Source organism: Myxocyprinus asiaticus, chromosome 13 (assembly GCF_019703515.2).
Source record: "Myxocyprinus asiaticus isolate MX2 ecotype Aquarium Trade chromosome 13, UBuf_Myxa_2, whole genome shotgun sequence".
Lineage (NCBI taxonomy): Eukaryota > Metazoa > Chordata > Actinopteri > Cypriniformes > Catostomidae > Myxocyprinus > Myxocyprinus asiaticus.
In genome coordinates, this window is record NC_059356.1 from 44195219 (window position 1) to 44221481 (window position 26263).

Consider the following 26263-nt stretch of genomic DNA (forward strand, 5'->3'; position numbering starts at 1 on the left):
AGGGAGAATGCTGAAGGATGCCACTCCAAGAAGTTGAAGGAAGAAGATGAAACCTTGGGATTTGAGGGCACGAATATAGCTTCACATAAGAATTCCAACAAGCAGGTAAGTCTGAGAGTTCCTTGCTAGGTGAGGTAATTGCGTGATGGATTGGGATCAGGTGTAAGTGATTAGTAGTCCAGGGAGAGAGAGTGGAGTGTGGAGTGAGAGGGGGAGTCCGGTGTGGATGTGACAATGATAAGACCATTTGCTGAAGAAAGTTACCCATTTCAGAACAAAGACATTCTTTGTTGTCCGATATAACCAATTTTCAACACTAATAATTTAATTAGAGGACATGAGACATATTTACAGTAAACCAGCTTCTGCAACCACCGTACTGCAACTTGGGGTTCTGAACAAAGAAACAATTATCAGTGAAAGAAACCTTAGATTAATATTTCTCATTCCCCTTCCCAAGTCCGCAGACTGAACTTTTATTTGAACATCATATAACACATCTACAAGTAGGATATGTCATCTTAAGCTATAAACTTTGACACAATCATAAGACTTGTGTTTTGATCATTTTACACTGCACAAATACACAACCATGTGTACAAACAGGCCAAAGTGTGGGAAACTCACAAAGTTTAATCTGATTGTAAACTTTAAAATATGTTACAACTTGCAATCACTTTCATTACAGACAAACTGTTCATTATTATTTTAATCTTGCATATTCCATGTTTAAAACTAGGGTTGGGAACCAAGAACCGGTTCCTGTTCAGAACTGGTTCCATTCTTTAAAAAATACTAGAATCGGATGATCTTTGTGACTTTCGGTTCCATTAATGGTTCTCCTGAGTGCAATTTTCCACCTACGCGGCTGGAACAGCATCCTGAAATAGTTTGACAGTGTTTCCAGCAGCACATCTCTGCAGCAGCGCTGTCCTCTACTGACACTACAGCGTAAAACACACAGCTCTACCAGTGTATTTGATTCCCGATCTCGAGCTGGCTCTTTTGAATCTACAGCACGAAACATATGCGCTTTTGCAATTCCAAAACTAACTACATACACTATATTGCCAAAAGTATTCGCTCATCTGCCTTTAGACGCATATGAAATTAAGTGACATCCCATTCTTAATCCATAGGGTTTAATATGATGTCGGCCCACCCTTTGCAGCTATAACAGCTTCAACTATTCTGGGAAGGCTTTCCACAAGGTTTAGGAGTGTGTTTATGGGAATTTTTGACCATTCTTCCAGAAGCGCATTTGTGAGGTCAGACACTGATGTTGGACGAGAAGGCCTGGCTCGCAGTCTTCGCTCTAATTCATCCCAAAGGTGCTCTATCGGGTTGAGGTCAGGACTCTGTGCAGGCCAGTCAAGTTCTTCCACACCAAACTTGCTCATCCATGTCTTTATGGACCTTGCTTTGTGCACTGGTGCGCAGTCATGTTGGAACAGGAAGGGGCCATCCCCAAACTGTTCCCACAAAGTTGGGAGCATGGAATTGTCCAAAATCTCTTGGTATGCTGAAGCATTCAGAGTTCCTTTCACTGGAACTAAGGGGCCAAGCCCAGCTCCTGAAAAACAACCCCACACCATAATCCTCCCTCCACCAAACTTCACAGTTGGCACAATGCAGTCAGACAAGTACCGTTCTCCTGGCAACCGCCAAACCCAGACTGGTCCATCAGATTGCCAGATAGAGAAGCGTGATTCGTCACTCCAGAGAACGCGTCTCCACTGCTCTAGAGTCCAGTGGCGGCGTGCTTTATACCACTGCATCCGACGCTTTGCATTGCACTTGGTGATGTATGGCTTGGATGCAGCTGCTCGGCCATGGAAACCCATTCCATGAAGCTCTCTATGCACTGTTCTTGAGCTAATCTGAAGGCCACATGAACATTGGAGGTCTGTAGCGATTGACTCTGCAGAAAGTTGGCGACCTCTGCGCACTATGCGCCTCAGCATCCGCTGACCCCGCTCTGTCATTTTACGTGGCCTACCACTTCGTGGCTGAGTTGCTGTCATTCCCAATCGCTTCCACTTTGTTATAATACCACTGACAGTTGACTGTGGTATATTTAGTAGCGAGGAAATTTCATGACTGGACTTGTTGCACAGGTGGCATCCTATCACAGTACCATGCTGGAATTCACTGAGCTCCTGAGAGCGGCCCATTCTTTCACAAATGTTTGTAGAAGCAGTCTGCATGCCTAGGTGCTTCATTTTATACACCTGTGGCCATGGAAGTGATTGGAACACCTGAATTCAATTATTTGGATGGGTGAGCGAATACTTTTGGCAATATAGTGTATATCAAGTTGCTACATATAATTGACTGAATGCTGGTAGATTCATAAAACAAATGATTTATTTGTTTTATCCTACATATTATGGTGGTCAAATGCGGCCAAGATTCTTAAATTAATTATTTATATTTTATTACACAGCTGAACTGTCCCGCTACTGAAAATTGTTGTTAGGATAGTGGTGTCGCTTAGCTACTCACCAATACTGGCAGTCTCCGTATTCAATTGCTTCTGCTCTTCATCAGTCCATATTTCCCCATATTCACTCCATTGTTTTGTAGAGTTGGGTTACATATGGACTTCTGCATCTGAAACTTGTCAACATAAAAAATCTGCAAACCAGGCTTTAAACCACTGTCTCGTTTGTAATTTTTCCAGATCAATCTAACAACAGGATGTACTGGTGTTTGACCACCAGAGGGCAAGGACGGAAAAGATGTTTCAAGAGTGTCACCTCTCATTGGTTTGCTTCGGCTATGTTCAGACAACTAGCTTACTACTTACTGAATACTGTACAATATACAGTATATACTGTCTACTATTATACATTGATAAACATCTAAAACAGTAGTATTATGCTGCCTTCACATGCTATCAGCATTATCGTAAATACGAGTTTCCCACTCGGAAGTTGAACATGAATGACCCCACAAAACATAATTACGACGAAAAAAGATAATTTTGATACCTGGGTTTCCGAGTTGGAGACATAAACTTTCAACATGGCAGAGCCAGAGGAGGGTACGGTTTCTGTAGTTATTGATAGATTTTACTCATTTTTCTAAATACAGCTCATTTTAGCGCTTGTCGTTTCGGTCATATACTGTACATTTATGTATATCAGCAACCATTTGATTATATACATTTTTACACTGTAAAAATAGCTTGTATTTGACCAAAATTCCATTATGCCAGCAAGCTGAGTAATTAGTATTATAGTGTCAAAATAAAAGTTCCTCATGAAATATGTGTGAATGAACTAGGAAATGCATGTGTTGTGTGTTTTTTTTTTTTTTTTTTTTTTTTGGTTTTTTTTGCACAATCGGTTTAGAATATCTTTACATTATTGTGTGGAACTAATTGGGGGTACTCTGTAATATGTAAAGAAACACAAACCTCTAACTACACATTATTTCAATATAAATGCATAGCTTATTAAAAAAAAACTGTATTGTTAACTCGTCTACTGGATAGTGTAGCAGCTAAATTAACAGTAATTCCAGTCTAAATGTTCAGTAGAAAAGAAGGCAGTTTTTTTTTGTTTGTTTTTTTTTTTTTTTGCAATTTTATTTTATTTATTTTTTTCGATTTTGTATCTGGATTTTAAACGATTCAGATCTACTTTTTGTTCAGTTTAGTTATAAGATACCAGTTCACTTTTCATTCAGTTATTTTTTGAAACCCATTCAACTAAAATGTTGTTATAATTTGTAAACAAATAATAATAATAATAATAATAATAATAAATTAATATTATTATTATTACTATTATTATTGACATTTAGAATTTTAAATATAACATTAATATTTCTCAGTCATCCACCTTTAACTTTAAAACCTTCAGGCTTTTATTTTGACATTCTGAACTCTCCAGGTGGTCCTGTATGTGTCTGTTTGTAGGCAAGTTCACAGTAGTTTAATTCGCTTCTTGGTCAAATTCTGGTAAAATGCACATCCGGTGCCATTCTAAATGCATATTATAAGTGAACCGAACTATTGAGCGTCTACACCTGAGATGTTGTTCGTGAGTAGTGCTCAAATATTGCGCACCATGTGAAGGGTAAAAATAGTCACGAGTGTGTGTGTGTGTGTGTGTGTGTGTGTGTGTGTGTGTCAACAGAGCAGTGCCATTCACTAATGCATTTTATTTACTTATTAAGCACAGTCTTTTGTGATTCACAGAGCTATTAAATGTATGAATAAAATGTATGAGTCATATGAACTACCGTAATGGTGTTTTTATGGTTCTTTTATATCATTTTTGGAGCTTGACAGTAACAAACATGACACACACAGTATCAGATTTAGATCGGGCTCGTCGGACCGATACTGATCCAGGAATCGGAAAGGTGCCATCCCTAGAATGAACTTGTCGTCATCCATGTTTCCTGTTCTTTCCAACAACAAAGCACTTGAAAGCAATGTACTTGTAATTACCACTTCAGAAGTAGAATTAGGATAATTCCAACAGCACATGAAGGCAGCATTAGAGTAGTATTGCATTCCTTTAAAATATATACGTATCGCCCCGTATTTAGAGATGAAATAATGCGTCCTGTATCCAGGGATGGAAAGAGTACTGAAAAATCATACTCAAGTAAAAGTACAGTTACTTCCCAAAAAAGTTGTGTGAGTAGAGTAAAAGTACCTGTCCTAACAACTACTCAAGTAAGAGTAAAAGAGTAGCTCATTTAAAAGTACTCATGAGTAGTGAGTATTGAGTATTGGGCTGCGAATGTGATGACCCCTTAAAATAAACACCGTGTGCTGCAATTTCAAAATGTAGCATGTATACCATTATTCACATTCCCTTTTATGGCTGTTTGTCAGAAAGAATGAAACATATAGGTGTTTTTTATGTATTTTTGACTGCCAACCTTTAAAATACATCACTTATATATGATAAACACTACATGAATGTGATTCCAAACATACAGGAGACATACAGAGATTAAAAGAACAAAAAGTTTTTTTCAATACACTGATCACCATTTTAAATCATAATGTATCAAACAATTACATTAAAATCAGTTTATCTGTAAGGCCTAAATTTCCTTTATTGCCGACAAACCAAGTTATTGTGCATAAAACATTATGTTCAAAACAATGCAAATACAAAAAACACTAAAAAAGCAGAAAAAGACTGGCATGTCACGTCCCACACAATAGAGGGTGTATAGAGCAGGGGTGGGCAAAGTTTTTTTGGTACAGGGGCCACATCAGGTCTTTAAGTAGTATATGGGGGGCCACGCTGTATTCCTTTTGAGATACAATGTTCTGCATTTATTTAGTTCTTGTATCTTTTAAAGGGATAATACACCCAAAAATGAAAATTCTTCCATTCCATTCCAGATGTGTATGACTTTATTTCTTCTGCTGAACACAAATGAAGATTTTTTGAAGAATATCTCAGCTCTGTAGGTCCATACAATGCAAGTGAAAGGTGATCAGACCTTTGTAGCTCCCAAACCACATAAAGGAAACACAGAAGTAGGCCTGTCACGATTATTAAATAACTGTCTGATCGCGGTTATTTGAGACAACCACAATTATTGGGCATTTAATTTCCAATCACGTTTTTATGCCCAAATAAAGGAATTTTAAGCAAATATACTGTTGTGACAGACCTCTACCTTTCTTATGAAGGAGGAAGCGGGAGCCAGGTAAATATCTAAAACGTAAGACTTTTATTAAAAACACTTTTCAGTGTGACACAAAAAAAAAAAAAAGCTTTTCAGCACACAGTCCTCGACCCACTCATACACAGCTCCGTGTGTCTCTCTCACTGTTGGCTTTTCAGCCCAACGCGGAATGCACACATCAGCTCGGCGGCGTGCGTCTCTCTCTCTCCATGTGTCTCTGGCTGAGGCTTTATCTCTCACCTACTAACACCATAATCGGTAACAGCTGTGAGAGACAATTTTCCCCAGGTGTCCATCCTGGCCTCACTCCGCACAATCCTTGCTTGGACACGCCCTGCTCGCTACATACCTCCATCGCCCGACTCAGGCCGGGGAGCCATCTGGCCTGTTCCTTACTCCACACCCCCCCCCCATTTCTGGAGAGTAAATGTTGCTTTTTTGGCCGACCCAGTGCTGGATGGTTTTCCCCACCTCCGGGGAACAGGAACAGGACTAGGGGAAGGAGAGGGAGAGAGACGAGAGAGAGAAATAGAGAGAGAGAGAGAGAGAGAGAGAGAGAGAGAGAGAGAGAAGTAAAACAAACTCGCCAGCCCCCAAACACACCGCCAAACGGTCCTCAGCCAGCTGCACTGCCTCTGTCAGCGACGCCAGCCGATGGCACTGGACCCACTCAGCCAGCGGCGAAGACTCCAGGACAGAGTCTTCCTCCTCCAAATCCCAGGTTGTCGGCACCAATGTGACAGACCTCTGCCTTTCTTATAAAGGAGGAAGTGGGAGCCGGGTAAACATTCAAAACGTAAGACTTTTATTAAAAACCTTTTCAGTGTGACACAAAATAAAATTGCTTTTCAGCACACAATCCTCAACACACACAGCTCCGTGTGTCTCTTTCACTGTTGGCTTTTCAGCCCAACGCATAATGCACACATCAGCTCAGTTGCGTGCATCTCTCTCTCCGTGCATCTCTGGCTGTGGCTTTATCTCTCACCCACTAACACCGTAATCACCAACAGCTCGAGAGATATTTTGCCCCATGTCCATCCCAGCCTCGCTCCGCACCTGTGACGTGCACAGAACGGGGGCAGCAGGGGCACAAGCCCCTTTCATTCACAAATCTAAAGGTGCCCTTCTAGTAGTCCAGAAAAAACATATACATTTCAAAATGTCACTATAGCTTTCACCAAGATGATATCACGATTTTAAATGTTCATTTTACCTTAATGCCTTGCATAGAACAGCTATTTACTGTAAAACTAGTCACTTCACAGTGAGCCTGCTCTTGATCTCCCAGAATGCAACATTTTTAACAGCAAACTACTGTATTTAAGAATCACAGTAGATTGCTGTAGGAATTTGGCCATAAATTTACAGTAAGTTTTTACAGTGTGGCCCTGAGAAATCGCCACTGGTTTACAGCAGTTTTAGAAACAAAACAATACTTATATACTTTTTAATTACAAATGTTTGCTTCAGTACATCTCTGTGATGTGTGCTCATGAGAGGGATGACGTAAGCACATTGGTAAGGTCACGCGTCACTTGGAGGAGTCAGGAAGCGCGTCATTGTTTACATTGTTTGTTTTTTTTATTATTTGGAAATGGTTTTTATTTTATATTGTTTTGAAATTGTTTTGGACTGTTTTGGTTTGTGAAGTTTACAAGTTTCTCTTGTAAACAATGATGCGCTTCCTGACTCCTCCTCCACGTGACGCGTGACCTTACCAGTGAGCTTACATCATCCCTCTCATGAGCGCACATCACAGAGATGTACGGAAGCAAACATTTGTAGTTAAAAATATATACGTATTGTTTTGTTTCTAAAAATAATCAATCGTTTGCATTCAGAAGAACTTTATTTGTCGACTGGAGTCGTGTGGATTATTTTGATGCACCCTAAATATGAATTTTGGACCGTCAAAAAATGGAGGACATTCACTTGCATTATTTAGAGGAGGAGGCCTAAAATGAAATCCTAAAAGTCTTAAATGCTGTTTTGATGAAGAAAAAAAACTCAGATACATCTTGGATGGCCTGAGGGTGAGTAAATTATCAGCAAATTTTCATTTTTGGGTGAACTATTCCTTTAAGTATATATAAGTGCTACCCTTAAAATAAATAAAAAATAAATAAAAATAGGCAAATTCAGTGCCTTTTTTATCCTTTCGCCCCTGTCCCTGCTGCGGTCTGAGCACGCCACTGCTATATAAATCATGAAGGCCGCATTTGTGTGTCATTCAGTTGAATTCCGAGTCCGATTGTCACTGAGCCACATCGCGAAAGTCAACCAGCTCCTGTCCGGAAGAGCGCGTGAAGCACTCTGATGCGCGCGCTGTCAGCAGAGGCTCGCGCCAAACTCCCGCGAAAATATAAACGAACAAGTATAAATTTTGAAAGATGCAGAGTGCTCAGATTTCACTTTAAACAGGCGAGTAATGGCAAATGTTCCTGGTTCATACATGCTGTGTTACTGACACGCAGTGACAAAGAGAAACACGCTTACTCTATTTCTGTGGAGTGATAAAATAATGAAACGAAATCTCAAAGGTTTCCCTTAATGAGAAATAAGGGCTTGTGGGTTTAATCAGAGCATTAAAATAACGTGTGAAAGTGAAGAAATTAGGAAATAAATATTTTACTATTGCATAATATAATACAAATATAATAATAATAATAATAATAATATATATGTGTGTATATATATATATATATATATATATATATATATATATATATATATATATATATATATATATACATTAAAATAGGTTCCCAGTTGATAGACTGTTGTTCTACAGATTAGGCCTATATTTTCCCATAAAGACTAATTAAATTGATGTAATTAGACATACTGGCAAAATTGCTCATCTGTAGTAAGTCATCCCACTGGGAGCCATGCAAGTGCAACAAAATATATTTATTTGTACATTTTTTTATGTATTATATATAATCACCCCTATCTAACACTAGTCTAACCCTAATCCTAAATCTCTAAACTTGTATAAAAATGGAAAACTAGCAGTCGGTGTCACAATACAGTTTGGTTTTTAACACAATATAAGCTCTAAAACAGAGCTTATATTGCTTATATTTATGTCAAAAACTTTAAACAATAAATTCAATTTTAAAATGGCATGTTTCAATAATTACAAAATTGCATGATCTCTACATTGCATAATGTGCATTGTTACAATTATCTAAAATTAGAAAGCAATAAGCTGTTTTATGTATTTTTTCATTAATATCATGGCAAACTTCATGGTTAAGTAGTACAAATGCTTACAAATTATAGGCAATAAATAGACTCAGTAATTTGTGGGTTCAGGAAGTATGATTTTAATGAAACTTAACACTAATTGCAATACAACATAACTGAGTGTAAATTAACTCAGAATATTACATTGATCACTAAGACAATAAAATTAAGTGCTTAACGTTTCTGATTTCCAAAAAGTCCATATAAAGAGTGATTCAGTGTACAACTTGACTTGAAAGGAATATTGCATTAGAAATCATCAATAGTGAAACTAGACCATTATTTTTTTGCTACTATGAGGTTGTGGTAGAGTGGCTTGACAATAATATGCAGGTACAGCGAGCTGTCAATGAGGTACTCTGAAGCTCTACGCTGCAGGTCCGCATCCAAGAGAAAGTTGCCCACTTCCTCTGTGCTCTGGTGGAAGTTGTAGACATGACGGACGACCACTTTCCCCTGCTTCCGAGCCGCTACAATAACCGTTTTTTGAAAGCTGACGCCAGCAAAATCTGGACTTGAGGTGGCTGGTGTTACAATGATTCGTGGACGGCCGCCATCGGTACGAGTAGGCTGCATGGATCCATGCTCGGGAAATGCGGATCGCACACTGAGCGGAAGCCACCGTGGAGAGAAAAGGGCATTCCACGTCACACGTTTGCTAGCATCGTGGCCACTAGGTCCAAGCTGAGTCTGAAAACTGAAGCTGCGGTCATCTCTTGTAGGGTTGTTGATCACCCAAGGTGTACCCCAAGCTGGTGATAGGTAGTTACGTGGCGTAAAGAGGCTGCAGTTAACGTCAAAGTACTTTGCAAGCTGAACAGGTGAGGCTGCGTGGAATTGGAAGGCGAGGAAGAGCAGATCACGTACCGACTCAGAATATTTCAGCATCAGTGATGACTTCTTTTGCAGATGTAACAGATGTTGGGGTGATATCATCGCGTAACGTATTGCTTTAAGTGCGTTCTCAGCTGTTGCACTAGAAGGCTGGTTCTGGTTGATCCAAGCATCCAGAGCTTCGTACAGCTCAAGTTCACTCTGCAGAACAAGGTCTGAACGCTGGAGCAAAGAGAGCAGAAGTTCCTCACTGACAGAGCTCCATTCTGCACTCTGTAGAACCGATGAAAGGTTCCAAGAGAGGTACTGCAAGCAATTATTCTGCAGGGTTACATCTCCGATCTGCACAGCATATTGGTACCAGTCAACCACATGACCTGTAGGGGAATCACTGGACAGGTGCTGGGTCATATATTGGGTGAGGCCTTGTTGAAGGTCCCATACGTGGTACTTGCTGGCAAGCTTGTGTAAGGGAATGGCTTGGCTCAGACGTACTGTAATGTCACCACAGTATAAGTACCTGCATAAAAAAAAGAGGTTTGTCTGTAAAAAATGACCTTACTATTGAAATTTTACCTTAGGTAATCTAGATTTCCCTAGAAGTTTTAAGAATATTCCAGGTTCAATATAAGTTAAGCTTAATCGACAGCAATTGTAGCATTATGCTGATTACCAAAAAAATATTATTATTATTATATATATATATATATATATATATATATATATATATATATATATATATATATATATATATATATATATTTTTTTTATTTTTTTATTTATTTTTTAAGAAAAGGAGGGGCAAGTCGAAAGTATTTTCTGTGGCAATCAACATTATGTCACAAATGCAAACACAATTGAACATTGGACAAAATTGTGCCCTAAAGAATTGTATCTTTCTCTGTTCATAATTTATATAATATTCTATGATCTAGGTTCAAATCTGGGAATTTTGGTTCATGGACTATCATTTCATCTTTGAGTAAAACACCTAACCGCAAGAGACTGTCCCTGTAATAATTGCACTTTAGGTCGCTTTGGATCAAAGTCCCTGTTAAATGACTAATTACATAACATTTATTGAATCAGCTCAGACATGCAATGAGTGAAATCATTACGTAATGTACACCAGAGGCGAAATCTTCATTCTGAGAATGAGATGGTGCATCTACATTTACATTTATGCACTTAGCAAACACTCACAGTTTGTGAGTTCCCTGGTAATCAAACCCATGACATTGGCATTGTAAGTGTCATGGGTTTGAACCCCAAAATATCTAACAAAATGAGAACTGCCAAAAAGTAATGAACTACAACTATCACTATTAACTAAAAGGCAAAAATATTACATCATCAGCTGTTTTCCTGAATGCTACTTAGTTCCTCCCACTAAGTGACATCATAGCTTTGTTATTAAAGATCTAGACTGCTAACTGAAAGGACGTAGGTTCAAATCCACCAAGGGGTAATATATAAGCAATCACCACTGAGCAAGACAGATCATACTAGGTTGATCCATGGCACATTGTTCTTGTAAAATGTACCGCAAGTCTCTTTAGATAAAAGTGTCTGTTAAATGACCAATTAGTCATTTGTATTACACGCTTTAAGTTCCACTCTAGTTTAAAGATCACTCACCTAATGAACTTATCAAAGACTGCTGCACAGTCAGCAGGCTCTCTGAGGACCATTGTACTGGAGTTACGGGTCTGTAGCAGCTCATCAAACACATCGCTCTGTAGAATCAGCACCAGCGAGTGGACCTGGATCACTTTCACTTCATCTGTGTTCAGAGTCTGAACACGTAAGATCACATCGCTGGCATTTCCTTGGGTCAAGAGGGCCTCCATACGCTGCACCAAAGCCATTGAATGGTTCAGTGTAGCAGCACTGCTCTCCAAAACCGTCTCCTGCTTCAGTGCACCTGCAGAATTGGGACATTAAAGAGAAGACAGAAAGAGGGTAACAGTACAGAGTACAGTAACACTGAATGGTGACTGAGGCTAACATGTTGCCTAACATCTCCTTTTGTGTGCCACACAAGAAAGTATTACAGGTTTTGAACAACATCAACACTTATATAGTTGGAACTACACTGAAAAAAAAAAGGATTCATTGGCTCAACAACCATATTGTAAGAAAATAAATGGCTCTTACTCAGAGCTTCTTACTTAATTTGCATTGATGTGAACAACACAAAATATTAACTATAAGGTGAACTTGTGATACATTAAGTAAAATAATAATTGTGAGTTCCCTGAAATTATTTGGCTTAAAAATCCATAAATTTAAGTACTACTAGCTCAAACAATTAAGCACAGAACTAAGGTTGTGGGGAATGCCCATAAGGCCTTGCCCTTGAACAATTTAAGCACTTTTGTTTGGTCAAAAGGAATTTTGAACAATTGGGACATTTAATTACGTAGTTGTTATCAACAGTTCATATTTGAGATATTTTTAGTATTATTGGTGTTGTTTTACTGTAATTAGCTGTTTCGTGTAAAGTCACCATTTGGGTGATTAGTGCTCCCTTTGGAGAAGTTGGATTCTGTACAATCCAAATCTTTTTCCTTTGCGCATGTGATTGTGTGTAGCTGACGTGCAATAATAGTAAAGTTAATTTGAAACAACGTGGTATTATTTGTTAAATCTTACATGTGTAATATACCTTTTTTTTGAAGTAAATAAAGTTGAATGAACAGATACATTTGTGTATATCCAACAAAGGATTTCTAGTTATGTTGACCATAAATTGGATTTTATTTAAAAAGTGATGCAAAAATGCTACATATAGTATATTTTTAAGTAAATCCAGCAGATCTTTTTTTTTCTTCAGTGTAGCATGATACATTTGACACACAAAAATGGTTTTCCCTCAAATTATAAAAAGTAATTAGATCAATACACTAAAAAATACAGCATTTATATGGTGTTTCAGCTCTCAAAGGACCTTTCAGCATTAAAAAGCCTTAGTTCAGTTCTGGCTTATGAAGGAAGAAAATGAAGGAAAACTATTCAAGCCTGAATACAAAATCAGTTTGGATTGAACAGGAGAAAAGGAAAGATCTTGTTAATGAAAGACACTGACTGCTACTCTTGAAGCCTGACTATTTTGTAGTTAAATCCTTTCGACTTTGAGATCTAACACCATTCATTGAAAGATATGGACTTTCCTTTAGTAATTAACCTATTTGTCTATATGTTTTGCATAAAAAACAGATGTCACACCGTTCAAGGTTACATTTCATTGTTAATAGAAAACGTTAATAATTTTTAACAATGGATTTCTAAATCACGTTTCTTTCTGCTTTTAAGAAAATTATGCAACTAGCAAAAAATGTCAAACAAAAAATCAAATAAAAATACACAGCTTTGCTCTGATTAGATTCATGGTGGCTTTTAGATCAAAATAATGTAAAAAAAAAATAAAATGCTTGAACACAATTCCAGCAGCAACTACAAAACACAAATCTGTGATCTTACCTCCTTCCACTGATACCATCTGGGCACAAAGTACAACACAAAGGTTTGCTAGATAGATCATGGCAGACACGCTCCCTAAAAATGAATTCACCATGTTTTGTTCTGTTTTCAATTTCTCCTTTTTGGTTGCCTTTTTGCACTCCAATACACTCTATCTGTGCTGCCCAGTCTCCCTGTCCCACACTCTTTATGTAGGACGCTGGCATATCACTGAGCATCTCTCAGCCTCACGAGGCTCATTGATTGGTGGAATCCAGCTGGACCGTTGCTATGACAACCGCTTTGATTGTGAATTTCTCCTCTTTCAATGTTACATGACATCGATCTATGGCAGTGGGCCAGATACAGGGGCCGTGTGTTAGGTCTGAAGTGGGCGTCTGGAGTGGGATGCTGTCTTCACGTGGGGCCTATTGTTGTTATATTTTCAGAAATGAAGGAGAAAAAAAAATTATTGCATGTCGTTGCACAATGTTGGCTCACACAAAAGATATCTATTCACTAATACCTAAAAACACAAACAAAAGCGAGATCTGGTCGCTAAATGGGAAGATCTTTGTCAATTAAAAGACCAACGGAATTCAAATTAAACGGTAATGTGTAAAGAGGACATAGTAAACTATATAAGGAAGTGCAAGATTCTGTTTTATTATTAATAATATAGTAACAGCAGACAACAATATCGTTGTTCTTGCAATCTGTCTGTTGTTTACTAGAAGTGATGGAACAGGTCCTTCTAGCATGTGCTTAGTTTTGTTATTAGTCAGTTTTATCAAAGAGAGCTTTCTGTTAGAGCCTCTTTGGTGAAAAAAATAAATAAATAAAACTTGTTCATATGCTATCTAAAAACAAGTAATTGTTCATACACTTTTAAAAATATAAACAATTACTAACTGATACCTTATTAATCACAAAATGTATTATATTTCTAGGAAAACTGGCGTAGTCGGTATGCATTTTGAACTCAAAAAAATATTACGATACAAATGGTCATCTTTTGTCTCATATTATGCTATTTCTTTATTATTTAGTAAACCTGTAAATCTTTTAATTTTGATGTTTTGATTATGACTCATTCTCAGTTTTAAGGGACAAAATGTATCTGAACACATTGTGCATAACGTAAAAGCGTGAATGTTTTATTTTATTGCTTTGCACCCACAGTTCTGCTAAGCCCACTTGTACCATGACAAGAAAGAAATGTCTCTTTGCCTTGTGTAATCTTAAAGGGATAGTTCACCCAAAAATGAAAATTCTCTCATTTACTCATCCTCAAGCCATTCCAGATGTGTTTGACTTTCTTTCATCTGCAGAACAGAAATGAGGACTTTTAGAAGAATATTTAAGCTCAGCAGGTCCTCAATGCAAGTGAATATGTCCTTTTTTACTATAAATTCTCCTCCCTGCCCAGTAGGTAGCGATATGTACGAAGAATGTGAATTGCCAAAAACAATGGCAATAGAATGTGAAGTGAAAGTGGAGATTGATAGTAAAAAAGGACTTAAATATTGATCTGTTTCTCACCCACACTTACATCGCTTCTGAAGCAAGTTGTACACATCTGGGATGGTATTAGGGTGAGTAAATGATGAGAGAATTTTCATTTTTAGGTGAACTGCTCCTTAATGTTCTAATTAAAAAAAGGAATTTTATTGTTGTGGTTGATGCAAATATATTATAGAAAAAAATCACTTCTACTTTGTTGACCAACAGAGGTTTGTCTTTATGAAACTGATGATAATGTACACACAATATATAAAATTCAACACTAAATAATACTATAAAACTAGTACAGTATCATGTGGAGTTCATCCTAGCAGCCTTGTCCTGCTCATGTTTATCTCTCTGCTGTTTCTTCATCTGTCTGTAAAGCTGTACCACTCGTTCCCTCTCCTCCTTGTTTATCCTCTTCCTCGCCATAGTGGGTTTGCTCACTGACACAGGACTGTGACCCAGGAGGGAGTTCAGGAGAAGACCTCTGGGTGCCCCCTGGAGATGGAATTACGATCAAAAATTATGAACAAACAATAAAATGAGATAAACACCTGAAAGAGGAGCAGATACATATAAAACAGTTACCTGAGGTTTGACTGTGGCTTTCTTTGGTTTCACACTCAGTGATGGTGGAGCCTTGGCAACCCGCGGGACGGCGACCAACATGAGTATGCCGCAAGTGAGTGACCCTAATGTTGGGCCAGGAGGGGAACACTCAGAATGGATATATGAACTATAGTCATATCGTATGAATTAACCTCTTCACGAACCCAGTCGGGAAGTAAGTTTTATTTGTAATGAAAGTTCTTGTGACTATGGGAACACAACGGTCCAAATGCAGGCGGTTGTGTAAAGTGACAGGGAGACCGTACTTAAAACGAGGGGCATAAGTATATATTTTGCCAGTAAAATAGCAAGCGCCTTAGACAGGGAGGAGTTGTTTTGAGAGAGACATTATGTCTAGGTTGTAAAACCTTGCAAATGTGTTTTGAGAAGACCATCCTGCTGCAAAACATATGTCTTGTAAGGACACACTGTTCGTCCATGCCCATGAAGATGTCACGCCTCTAGTTGAGTGTACTTTAATATCAACTGGGCAATTTGCACCCTGCGCCTCGTAAGCCAGGGTGACCGTATCAATGATTCCGTAAGAAAGTCTTTGCTTGGAGACAGACATTCCTTTCATGCATCCTCCATAGCACACAAAGATTTGGTCAGACAGTCTGAACTAGCGTGTGCGCTCAACGTATGTGTGTAGCATTCACAAAGGGCATAACAAATGCAAGGACTGTTCCTCATCTGAATTAAATGGAGGAGGGAAAAGGTCTTAAAGGTGAACCACCTGCGCTCTGAAGGGTGTAGTTATAACCTTTGGCACATAGCCTTTTCTGGGTTTGACAGTGGTTTTGAAAGACCCGGACCAAACTCCAGATATGAATTGTCAACTGACAGTGCTTGCAAATCACCAACCCATATTACTGAGTCCAAAGCCAGCAGTGATGCGGTCTTAAGAGAAAGCACACGCAATTCAACATAGTCCCAAGTCGGGGCTGTAGCCAGGCGAGGGGGATTTGGCTGACCCTCCCCCTAGGAATTATGATTAAATCATGTTTTCCTATAGAGGTGCCGGTTTCAGGTGCATGATATGCAGATATAATCACCATATAAACTTTGAGCATAGACGGAGTGAGTGTCCGATCGCTCTTAAGAAATGTATGAATTTCAGGCATGGGGCAGTTCACTGGGTCTTTGCCATATGAAAAGCGAGGCGTCTCGTGGACCACGCTCTAGCCTGTAATATGGTGTTCATAACCGACCGAGCCAATTCTGGCTCATCCGCTGTGCTCCATTCAAAGGCCACACGTGTAGACTTCGCAGCTCTTGCCGGGGTTGCCAAACCGTGCCTTGTGTTTGAGAGAGAAGATCTTTCTTCAGTGGTATTTCCCATGAAGGCCCGTCCAGTACACTTTAAAATGGTTTGATCAAGATCTATTATGAAGATACCAGTGGTCAATTGATGCAGTTTTCGTGTTTTTACATAGAAAACTGTATTTTAATTTAAAATAAAAAAGAGAAAAATAAGTCTTGTTACACCAACAGTGGAAATCAGTAATGCATGCTGAACTAACCCTTTCTTTTTAGTAGATTTATTTTCTTCTGTCTGTTCCTCTTCTTCATTCTGGTTGTTTGTGAGAAATAAAACATGCTGAATCTCTTGCGTCATGCGGCAGAGGTATGCTTTCTCTGACTCCTGTCTCCCTCTGCAGAAGTGTGGAACAGGAATATCTAAATTAACTCCTTCTGGCAGTTTTGGCTTAGGGGCTGAAATAACACAGATATATAAACATATAAGAGCATACAGCAAGATGTTCCCCTCCTCCGTTGCCCTTGCCTAGGGCTATGTCCTTGTACAATAGGAGTTAGTGACCCACAAATGGAGTATGCAGACAGAGCCCAGATAAAAGTGGGTGATGCCTAATAGTGAGTATCTTGAATCCTTTGAGGTGCATGCAGTAACATCTCTCTCTCCCTTTCCCTCATTAACACTGGTCATACAGATTTACATTTTCACCATTTCAAATCCTCAAGGCTTGAATGACACCCCTTCCATCTTCATGACTATCTGATATAATTTATTAATTGATATTTACAAACTCACCAATCTTAAAGGGTCTTTAATACAGTCACCAATTCAGCTCTTGATAAATATGAGTGGCAAACAACACAATAAAATTAAATAACGAGCAACATTTGGGAGCGACTACCAATGAGAAAGAAGGCAGTGGAGCTCATGTCACCCGTATGCTGTGAGTGTGAGATACTGGAGTCAAATGCAGGCAAGACAGAGGAGAAGTTAAACGTTTCTGTGAGCAATTTCAATGTTCTATATCATTTGTCTGTAACCACATACATGGATATGGGCTAATAATAATGATGCGTGGAAAACCGTGTCGGCATTCTGAGTGTGATTCATACATTGATAGATTGTTTGTCTTGTTCATACAATGATGCATTGAGCTTTGCTGCAGGTTATATAAAATGCTCTACCTTGCAGAGAACTGATTCCTTCTCAAATTAGAAAGATATATTAGTTTTTACCAGCAGTATCATCTGTAATCAGCATTACAAAAGCTACTATGGCCAGACGTGCAGTCCACCATTAACATTAGAGCGACATCAGTAGGAACACCCACTAGCAACTTCATAGTACAGAGACTAGCAACACCAAGCGACTATGTCGTTGGCGGTGTGAATGGGGCTTTACAGTCACTGTATTCTAACTTAATAAACAAAATGTGTTAGATGAGCAGCTGTTACCTTTTTTCCTCTGCCAGGAGCCCTGCTTCATACTCTCCTTACTCTTCATAATTTCACGTAAGCACTGAGGAATCTGCTGAAGGTGATCATCTAATGAAGGATCAGCATGTTTCTTTGACTTCTTCATACTATCAGAACACAAGATATTTTATTAGATATTAACAGTAATCAAATAATATATTTATATCTCTAGAAGTATAGAAAAAAACCAACAGCTTGATGATGTTTCAGCAATGTTAAACTGTGAGGGGAACATTATTATTGCTAGGTACTGAGATTTCATTTAATCAAAACCAGAATTCAGGTTTATTGGCCTTTTAAAGGGGTCATGACATGAGGAATAACATTTTCCTTGATCTTTTGACATATATGAGGTCATTGTGCTATAAATACATACTCTTAAGTTTCAGAACTGAAAACTTCCTCCTTAACAGAAAAAGCATTTATTTAAACCAGGCTATAGAAATGGGCCGTTTGGAATTTGTGGAACTTGTGACGTCACAAGGACCAAATACATCTGCAAACGCCTGTTTTTCATCATTGCGCCAATGGCCCCGCCCACTGGTGCTCACAGTCAGTCACACAGGTGAAGAGGAGAGAGATGGGCCTGTCATGGGAGATTCATCTACATCAAAGGCAACTTACACAGGACAACTTCATGTGCCTATCTGGATTTACATGTTTTTCTACACTAGATGAACGGCTTTGACCATTATTATGCATCTTGTGCCACTTTTAAAAGTCATGATATCAAGTTCGAACTCTATATAGGAGACCTCCATTGTGTTTCATTCAGCTGTGCAGTTTCCTGTTGTTTTGCAGGCGTCCTGGACCATTTTTGCACCCATCTGTGCTATATTTAATTGTATTTTTTGTAAGCATGCCATGCACTATACGGACGTCTTTGATTGTTTTAATGCATTTCCGGTGATGTGCGCCACGTTTTAAGAGAGGTACAAGTGCAAATTTTAAAAACATGTCTCATTCAGCTGCAGCCACTGACTGGGAGAAACACATGCCATACTGTGTGAAACAAACACGGAAGATGTGAGATGTCGCTCCTGTGAAGACCAGCGTCTCTGCTTTGGCCTGTTGTAGCCGGTTGAAGAACCCAACATCACCATGGACTGTATTACATTTGCATATTCAGAACATTTGAGCGTGGATTGTATGTTTTTGGCTCATATCAGAGTGGATTGCTTGTGAACCAGTCACAACTGGTCCTGAAAGATGCGGCAGTTAAACACTACCAAAACTGTGAGGAAACAGTTTAATTCATGAATGTTTCAAATGTAATGACTGTTTGATATTTTCTGTGCTTGAGTGAAATTTTTTTATACATTCAGATGAAATATGTTGGCTGTACATTGTGTGTTAACCCTGAAATGTAGTTTTATAAACTATAGTGCAAACTTTGTTCATTTTCTTTCGATTGAATTTCAAATATGGCTGTACTTGAGGGACTGCGCGAAGTTAGCCATTCAGAACAGTGCGCGTTTACAGTGAAATCTTAAAAGGACAGATAGTTTTAAACCGAGCTTTTCAGAAAGAGGGCCAAAGACATGGTGGAAAAAGATCATATATTATTAAATTATGACTGTTTTGGTGCAAAAAAATAAAAATAATAATCTGATTCCATTAAGAGCACAATACAATGAATAGTTAGTTTTTTTTTTTATTCTTGATTTTTTTTAATATTGTTCAATATTGTTTCATGCTCTGCCACAATCTAAATAAAGTATTATTACAACTGGCTCACAGCATTAGAGAATGCAGTACTAGGAAACTGGGGCTGACTTTTCCAGACACAGTGGACCTTTAGTTGCAGTTCTAATCAAACACGTGTACCAGCTATTCATTATTTTTAATACACATAAAAGCAACATTGATACCCAAGAACCACATCCAGGCATGCTCAACTAGACGGAGTTCTGCATTGCGCATGTGCCAAATGCCAAACTCTACTCTTCTACAGTTCCCCAATCTACTTCAAATTTGAACAGTAACGTTTCTTTACAAAGTTCCATCCGGCATTCTGTGACGTGTATGGATACGATGAATAATTCTACATTCCAATTGTTAATGTTTTTCCTGTTCCATTTTCGTTTTCAGTGTACAAACTGACACAAGTGCCAGATTTAATAACAGATTTCTCGGGAAGATGTATTAAGCATCTTATTACCTCCACAGCTTCTCCTTCTTCTGTTGTTTGTGTTGAGTTTCTGTTTTCATTGTTACTTTCATTTAAATTGCGTCTGCGGTGATGCAGAGCAGCAGCACATAAGCACGTGACTGCCGCCTGTTGGAGGACTGGTGATATTACGTAGACAGCGCGGGTTGTGAGTTAAATCATATTTAGCGATTTAGTCCATTCAAAAATGCTAATTGTATGACGTTTTAGTCAGTTTCATCTTAGTTTTGTGTTCGGTTTTCAATAAATAAGTATCTTAAGTTCATCAAGTTCCAGGAAACTTTTCCTCATGTTAATATTTCCTTCATTGAAGGACATTTTCCCATGATTTCCATAGTGGCAATTCCCGCCGATACTAGCATAAAAACAGCAATTTGGTAGTCATAGTTAACCTTTTTCCTTCGTGTTCCTGACTTTGTTGACCCACCTCTTTTTCTCTTTTCATATTTTAGCCACATTTGAACAAAAAACATTTGAAATCAGAGGTGGTTTGTCTACGTGGTCACCAAGCTTGTTTTCAGGCTAGTCTGGTTTGATGGTTTTAGAGGGTTGACCAGTTAATCCAGTTGAAACCAGGAGATCAGCCGTTACAGAAATACTCAAACAGCCCGTCTGGCACCAACAATCATGCCACTGTTGAAATCACTGAGATCACATTTTTTTCCCCATTCCGATGGTTGATGTGAACATTAACTGAAGCTCCTGACCCGTGTCTGCATGATTTTATGCACTGCACTGCTGCCACACGATTGGCTGATTAGATAATCATATGGATGATTGTTGATGCCAGATGGGCTGGTTTGAGTATTTCTGAAACTGCTGATCTCCAAGGATTTTCACACACAACAGTCTCACGAATTTACTCCGAATGTCCCAATAAAGCCTGGCTGCAGACATGCAGATGCACTCTCAGACATGCAGTCTCAAACTCACGCATGCATTCTTTGCTGTGACGTCACATACTCTTGCGATGTCAAAACTGGAAACACGCTGTTGGAAATTGAAAATAGATGAAGTTACTGTTTACAAACAAACTGAAGACACAGACGAAGCGCTGCCTTAAAACTGATCTGAAAATGACAGTTTTACGGGGTGGATTTTTAAACACCCCAGGGTGGAGCTTAAGACTTTTTAATAGGCCAGGATTTTATATAAATCATAGTTCACGGATATTATGTTGACCATCTACTCTAATAAGATCTGATTACTATGCAGATCAAAGATCTGACGGGACGTGGTGTGTAATGTCTCTTGTGCGAATAAAAATCATGCAAGACAAAATACATGCATAATTCATGTCTGCTACAAATTAAAATTCACCTTTTCTTGTATACGTTCCTATTTTATATTCCTCAGGCTTTAGAGAAATTGTGTTACACGGGTAATGTGTATTTAAGTTGTTTCACGTCAGACAAATGATTAAATACTAATTAAATTGAAACTGAAATAGCACCTGTGTATATTTCTTCACTGTAGACCATATGTATCACTTTATAATAACTTATTGTTAAATCATTGATTACTTGAACACGGCATTAAAACATGAACTCTGCTGCTGTCAGGTTCAATATGTTAACATGCTGACAAGATTGCCATACCAGTATTTCAAATAAACCAGAACGAATTTAACACAAGACACTTGTTGATTGTTATGACTTTAGAAAATAATAATAATACAATAAATATAATAACAAAACAAAACATGACACTTCTATAACACCACTATGAAACAATGTGGACTATTTAACATAATACATACATGATAAATTAACACAAAACAAAATAAATGATTAAAGGAACTATTATTACAATTACTCAACTTTGTTCTGTTTGGCAGTAGATCCTTAGTTTCATTCGGTCAACAACATGCTCCAGAAATGTATGCATGTCCTGCATAAATGTAAAAACAAACATCAATGGCTCTACAGCATCATGATACACGAACTCTGCACTGAAGAACCTGTCCAGGGCCTCAGCAACTTCTTCATCCTTCATACAAAGAATCTGAGGCAGCTGAACTGAACCACTGAGGTCATTAGAGTGCTCAACACACCACTGACTGACAGTCTTTAGGTCCATCATGACACGGACCTAAGAATAGCACAATAAAAAAGAGGATAAATAAAAAATAATCTGAACAAAAATGAAAACAAATGTAATATATCAAATGTTAAAAAGCACAAAAACAAATCAACGTATTACTTTGGCCTGATGTTGCTACCCCTCAAACAACACCTATTTTTGTGGAGACTGAACCACTGACTTCTCCAGTGCAGGCTGCAGGAACAAAATATTTGTTTCATCTGCCTAAAAAACAAATATGAGTATTCAGTTTGAGCCTGTGTTACCTTTTATTACTGCCTTTTTTAAGGTAACATTTCGGAGTAGTTACTACACAGTAAATTTACCTGTGATGGTGATACCTGTATGTGATGGAAAGTCTCTTCCTGTTAGTGAAAAAATGCAGCATAAGCTTACATAGTGTGTCTTGATAACATGCCATTTTTGGCATCTGCTTAACAAGTGTACTCTTTTACCTGAGAGATTTCTTCAAACCTCCTTTTTCTCAACCTAAATACAGGCTGGAGATCACCTCTCAGGAAGGCTTTTGACTCCTCAGTGTAGTGGGCAAACATTTTTCCATGGCTGGAAAACAGTGATAGAATATATATGTAACTGTTACATATTACATTTTTATCTCATTAAAGCTAAGTATTTAAAGGTAAAAACAAACAATTCTGTACCTATCCTGTCCAAAGTTCTCCATCAACATCACACACCACCATTTCCTCAGATCTGCCATGTCCAACTGCTCAAAACATAACAGATGCCCCTTGAAAATTACATCATCTCAAAGGTACTGCAAACATTACTAATACTCACAACTGTGTAGTCAAACGGGGCATCCAGCACCATGTACAATGCAGACTATAAATGAAAAACAAGTCAGTATAAGGCAAAAACAGAGTATTAATAAACCACAAATATACTATACATCTTACCATCAACAAAATATACCACAGTCATTTCCATACGGTTGTCCTGGTAAACCCTTAAATATAAAGAAAGAAAGGTATGAGTCCATTTTCACATAAGAATGACAACATTTTTTAATATATACAGTACTGTGCAAAAGTTTTAGAGGACGTCTTCAAAAATAATGACATAAATAGTTTTCATTTATCAGTTAACATCATCCAAAGTCCAGTAAACATAAAAAAGCTAAATCAATATTTAGTTTGGACACATTTGCCTTTTAAACAGCCCCAATTCTCCTAGGTACACCTGGACACAGTTTTTCTTGGTTGTTGGCCGATATGATGTTCCAAGCTTCTTGGAGAATTGGCCACAGTTCTTCTATCTGTTTAGGCTGTCTCAGTTGCTTCTGTCTCTTCATGTAATCCCAGACTGACCCGATGTTCAGTGGGGGGATTTGTGGGGGCCATGACAAATGTTGCAGGGCTCACTGTTCTTCTATTCTAATCTTTTCTATTTGCAAAAGTAATGTTTGGGAGTCTAAAATGTATTTTTCCTATTGACACACTAAAACTGAAGATATAAATAACCATCTTAAGACAAATGTGTTTGTGAAACATCTTAAGTGCCTAAAACTTTTGCACAGTACTGTATAATGGTTTCAAATTTTATACTTTTTTCCTGTAAATCAAGGCCTGTCTTTTCGGTCCATTTTCCAGGCATTATCCTATATGCAATATCCCTGTCAAGTATGCAGAGGACAAATAAATCAATAACAATTGTTGTGTCAAAATGTAAGGCTGTACAAGGTTACGTATGCGCAAGGTTATTATATAGATAATCAATTAATAATCCATTGAGTTTTTATTATATATATATATATATATATATATGTGTGTACACCAAGTTTTGATGTAAAATAACAACTTTCCTGCACACATCAATATCTACAACAGTGTATCTCAAACTGGGGTCTTTAAAAGCTCTTCAAAAAGACAAATTGTAATAAATGTGCCTGTGCCAGTGTGAGTCACCCACTATTGCAGTAAGGTAAACTTACCTTTGAAAATGATTGCCTTTTTTACATGGCCTTCCCAATGATTTTGAATCTTCTTTTGAGTCATTGGCTTCAGTGAAGGGCACAAGGGACAATGATAAAATGTGCAACAAATTGTGCAATGTGGTATCAGGTGTTTTTCACCCTCTAAGCCTACTGATTGATGCATCTGTAAGAACAAATTGAAGAGACAGAAATCTACATGAAAACCATTATCTGATGTCTGATAATATTCTTTTAACTTTTGTTATAATTCGGCCAAGCATTGGTGTTACACAGATGTGCAATTAGTGAGTCTAGAGCACTGTAAATTTAACACGCTCAGCTCACTAGCCTTGCATGTGCAGACTATTTATTTAATGCAATTGCTGCCTTTGTGGTTTAAAAATAACACTACATCATATTGTGATTTAAATTTTATTTTGATTAATCGTTCAGCTCGACCACATTTTTGCTGCCTTTTTTTATTATTATTGCTTTTCTAGGTAAATAAGCGCTAGACGGACTTCTTAGATGTTCCTCCTCTCTCTGTTTTTTCAACATCTTGCACAGGAGTGCCGCGTTTAAAAAAAAAATGCTGTCAAAATAAAATAACTTACAATTAAACATATTTTGAGTTACCTGCATTCTGTTCCATTCATTGTTCATTGTTTAGGCCTTAAGGCCAAAGTATACTTTGGTTTTCACACAAAACGCATGACGCAAATATCGTTATCAGCACAATAGGTGCAAAAATGTCCACGTGTAGCCCAGTTTTTGTACACGGGCGGACAGTCTTCATCTGTGCACATAGTTGGTGCATGTGCCAGCTGTTGACTGTCACTATACGCAAGAGTACCACAAAACAGTCGTAGTGCTCATAGAGTCGTAGTGTGTTGAACAAGTCCATATGCATTCATGGTCAAAATAATATACTTTGAAAGGCTGAGTGCTCGACCGTTCGCAAGATGGAATGGCACACAGAAAAACAAAGAATACCTTAGTCTTAATACTGCGGTTATCCAGAATCAAACTTACGCATTCCAGAGAGCCTTATAATAAGGAAAGAATAAGGTGAAATTCTCCCCTTTTATGAAGGAGAATAAATGTAGCAAATAAATGAAGAATAAAAGAGCTTCATTCATTTTGCATCTGTGCATTACCTCAAAATGGGTCTAATAAACAGTCTCTCGTATTGTAAGGCCAGTCATATTAGCCAGTATCAAGTTTTCTAAAGCCTATATACTCTATACCCAGACTCATTTGAACAGCTTCTGAAAACCAGCTGACTAAACCTTTCCATGAGCTGGGGACACCAGGATGACCCTCAGGCTCCACCTGAGAGAACAACACGGTCTTTGAGTTGAGAGAGCGGACAGACGGATTGTTGACACATTTCAAACAGCTTGACTCACCGTTTCCTGAGAGAGCTCCACTCCCAGGTACCCACAGTGACCTGTCTACATAGCAGCCTCTTTGTGACCTGTTTACATAGTTGTTCCCCAAATATACTGTATTTTTATAATGTATTTTTAATGCATTACAGTGATTTCCTTTAACTGGATATTTTTCAGCACTGAATTGGCTGTGGTTCGGAGAGGGTCATATCTCTGCAGTCAGGTGGAGCCATGTACATTTGAGAAGTATCAAAGGCTTCAAAAACACATAAAGACACCTAAATAAGAATTATGCTATACTTTCTGTCAAAATAATATATGACACCCCTTGCTCCCCCATTTGTGGGGCACATTCCAGGAGGGGTCAACCAGCTCATTGGAAGCACTGGTAAGGAAGTGTAAACACACACCATAAGAGGTCATTCAGTTTCACCCAAGCTAATCCAAGTTGGGCATGGGCTTTTATGACTGGCGGAGTGATATGGCTGGGTGTTGGTGTGGTGGGTGTATTTAGACATACTGATGGATAGTTTTAAACATTAGCTCAGAGCATATTCAAAACATATTTTATGTGACTTAACAGCCGAGGCCTGCTGAGGAAAGAGAGGAGCTCACAAC

The 26263-nt window shown here is 38.2% G+C and overlaps 2 protein-coding genes and 1 long non-coding RNA gene across 3 annotated transcripts; all 3 read right to left on the reverse strand.

The window, feature by feature from the left end:
• Nucleotides 1-8984: 8984 nt before the first annotated feature.
• On the reverse strand, nucleotides 8985-13557 carry LOC127450245 (BTB/POZ domain-containing protein 17-like). The gene is made up of 3 exons (XM_051714190.1): nucleotides 13237-13557; nucleotides 11392-11677; nucleotides 8985-10273 (listed from the first exon to the last, which is right to left on the reverse strand). The coding sequence occupies exons 1-3, from the start codon at nucleotides 13328-13330 to the stop codon at nucleotides 9199-9201; spliced, it is 1455 nt and encodes a 484-aa protein (XP_051570150.1). The 5' UTR covers nucleotides 13331-13557; the 3' UTR covers nucleotides 8985-9198.
• A 57-nt stretch (nucleotides 13558-13614) lies between these two features.
• Nucleotides 13615-20277, reverse strand: LOC127450994 (coiled-coil domain-containing protein 137-like). Its single transcript, XM_051715477.1, has 6 exons — nucleotides 20228-20277; nucleotides 18046-18173; nucleotides 16857-17049; nucleotides 15313-15406; nucleotides 15027-15222; nucleotides 13615-13643 (listed from the first exon to the last, which is right to left on the reverse strand). Exons 1-5 carry the CDS (start codon nucleotides 20275-20277, stop codon nucleotides 15031-15033), a joined length of 657 nt encoding a protein of 218 aa, XP_051571437.1. The 3' UTR covers nucleotides 13615-13643; nucleotides 15027-15030.
• Nucleotides 20278-22075: 1798 nt separating this feature from the next.
• Nucleotides 22076-22842, reverse strand: LOC127450295 (uncharacterized). The gene is made up of 4 exons (XR_007898941.1): nucleotides 22774-22842; nucleotides 22645-22683; nucleotides 22439-22543; nucleotides 22076-22327 (listed from the first exon to the last, which is right to left on the reverse strand). It is a non-coding gene; the product is annotated as an uncharacterized LOC127450295 (long non-coding RNA).
• Nucleotides 22843-26263: the final 3421 nt, after the last annotated feature.

What these genes read in the sequence shown, in the direction of transcription:
- LOC127450245 (XM_051714190.1), bottom strand. Translation starts at nt 13,330, where the DNA reads ATGGTGAATTCATTTTTAGGGAGCGTGTCTGCCATGATCTATCTAGCA. An exon ending in GATGGTATCAGTGGAAGGAG is followed by an intron (nt 11,678 to 13,236) that starts GTAAGATCACAG and finishes CCAATTCTGCAG; the next exon opens with GTGCACTGAAGCAGGAGACG. An exon ending in GTCTTTGATAAGTTCATTAG is followed by an intron (nt 10,274 to 11,391) that starts GTGAGTGATCTT and finishes TTTTTTATGCAG; the next exon opens with GTACTTATACTGTGGTGACA.
- LOC127450994 (XM_051715477.1), bottom strand. Translation starts at nt 20,277, where the DNA reads ATGAAAACAGAAACTCAACACAAACAACAGAAGAAGGAGAAGCTGTGG. An exon ending in CTCCTGGCAGAGGAAAAAAG is followed by an intron (nt 17,050 to 18,045) that starts GTAACAGCTGCT and finishes GTGTTATTTCAG; the next exon opens with CCCCTAAGCCAAAACTGCCA. An exon ending in AAATCTACTAAAAAGAAAGG is followed by an intron (nt 15,407 to 16,856) that starts GTTAGTTCAGCA and finishes AGGGTCACTCAC; the next exon opens with TTGCGGCATACTCATGTTGG.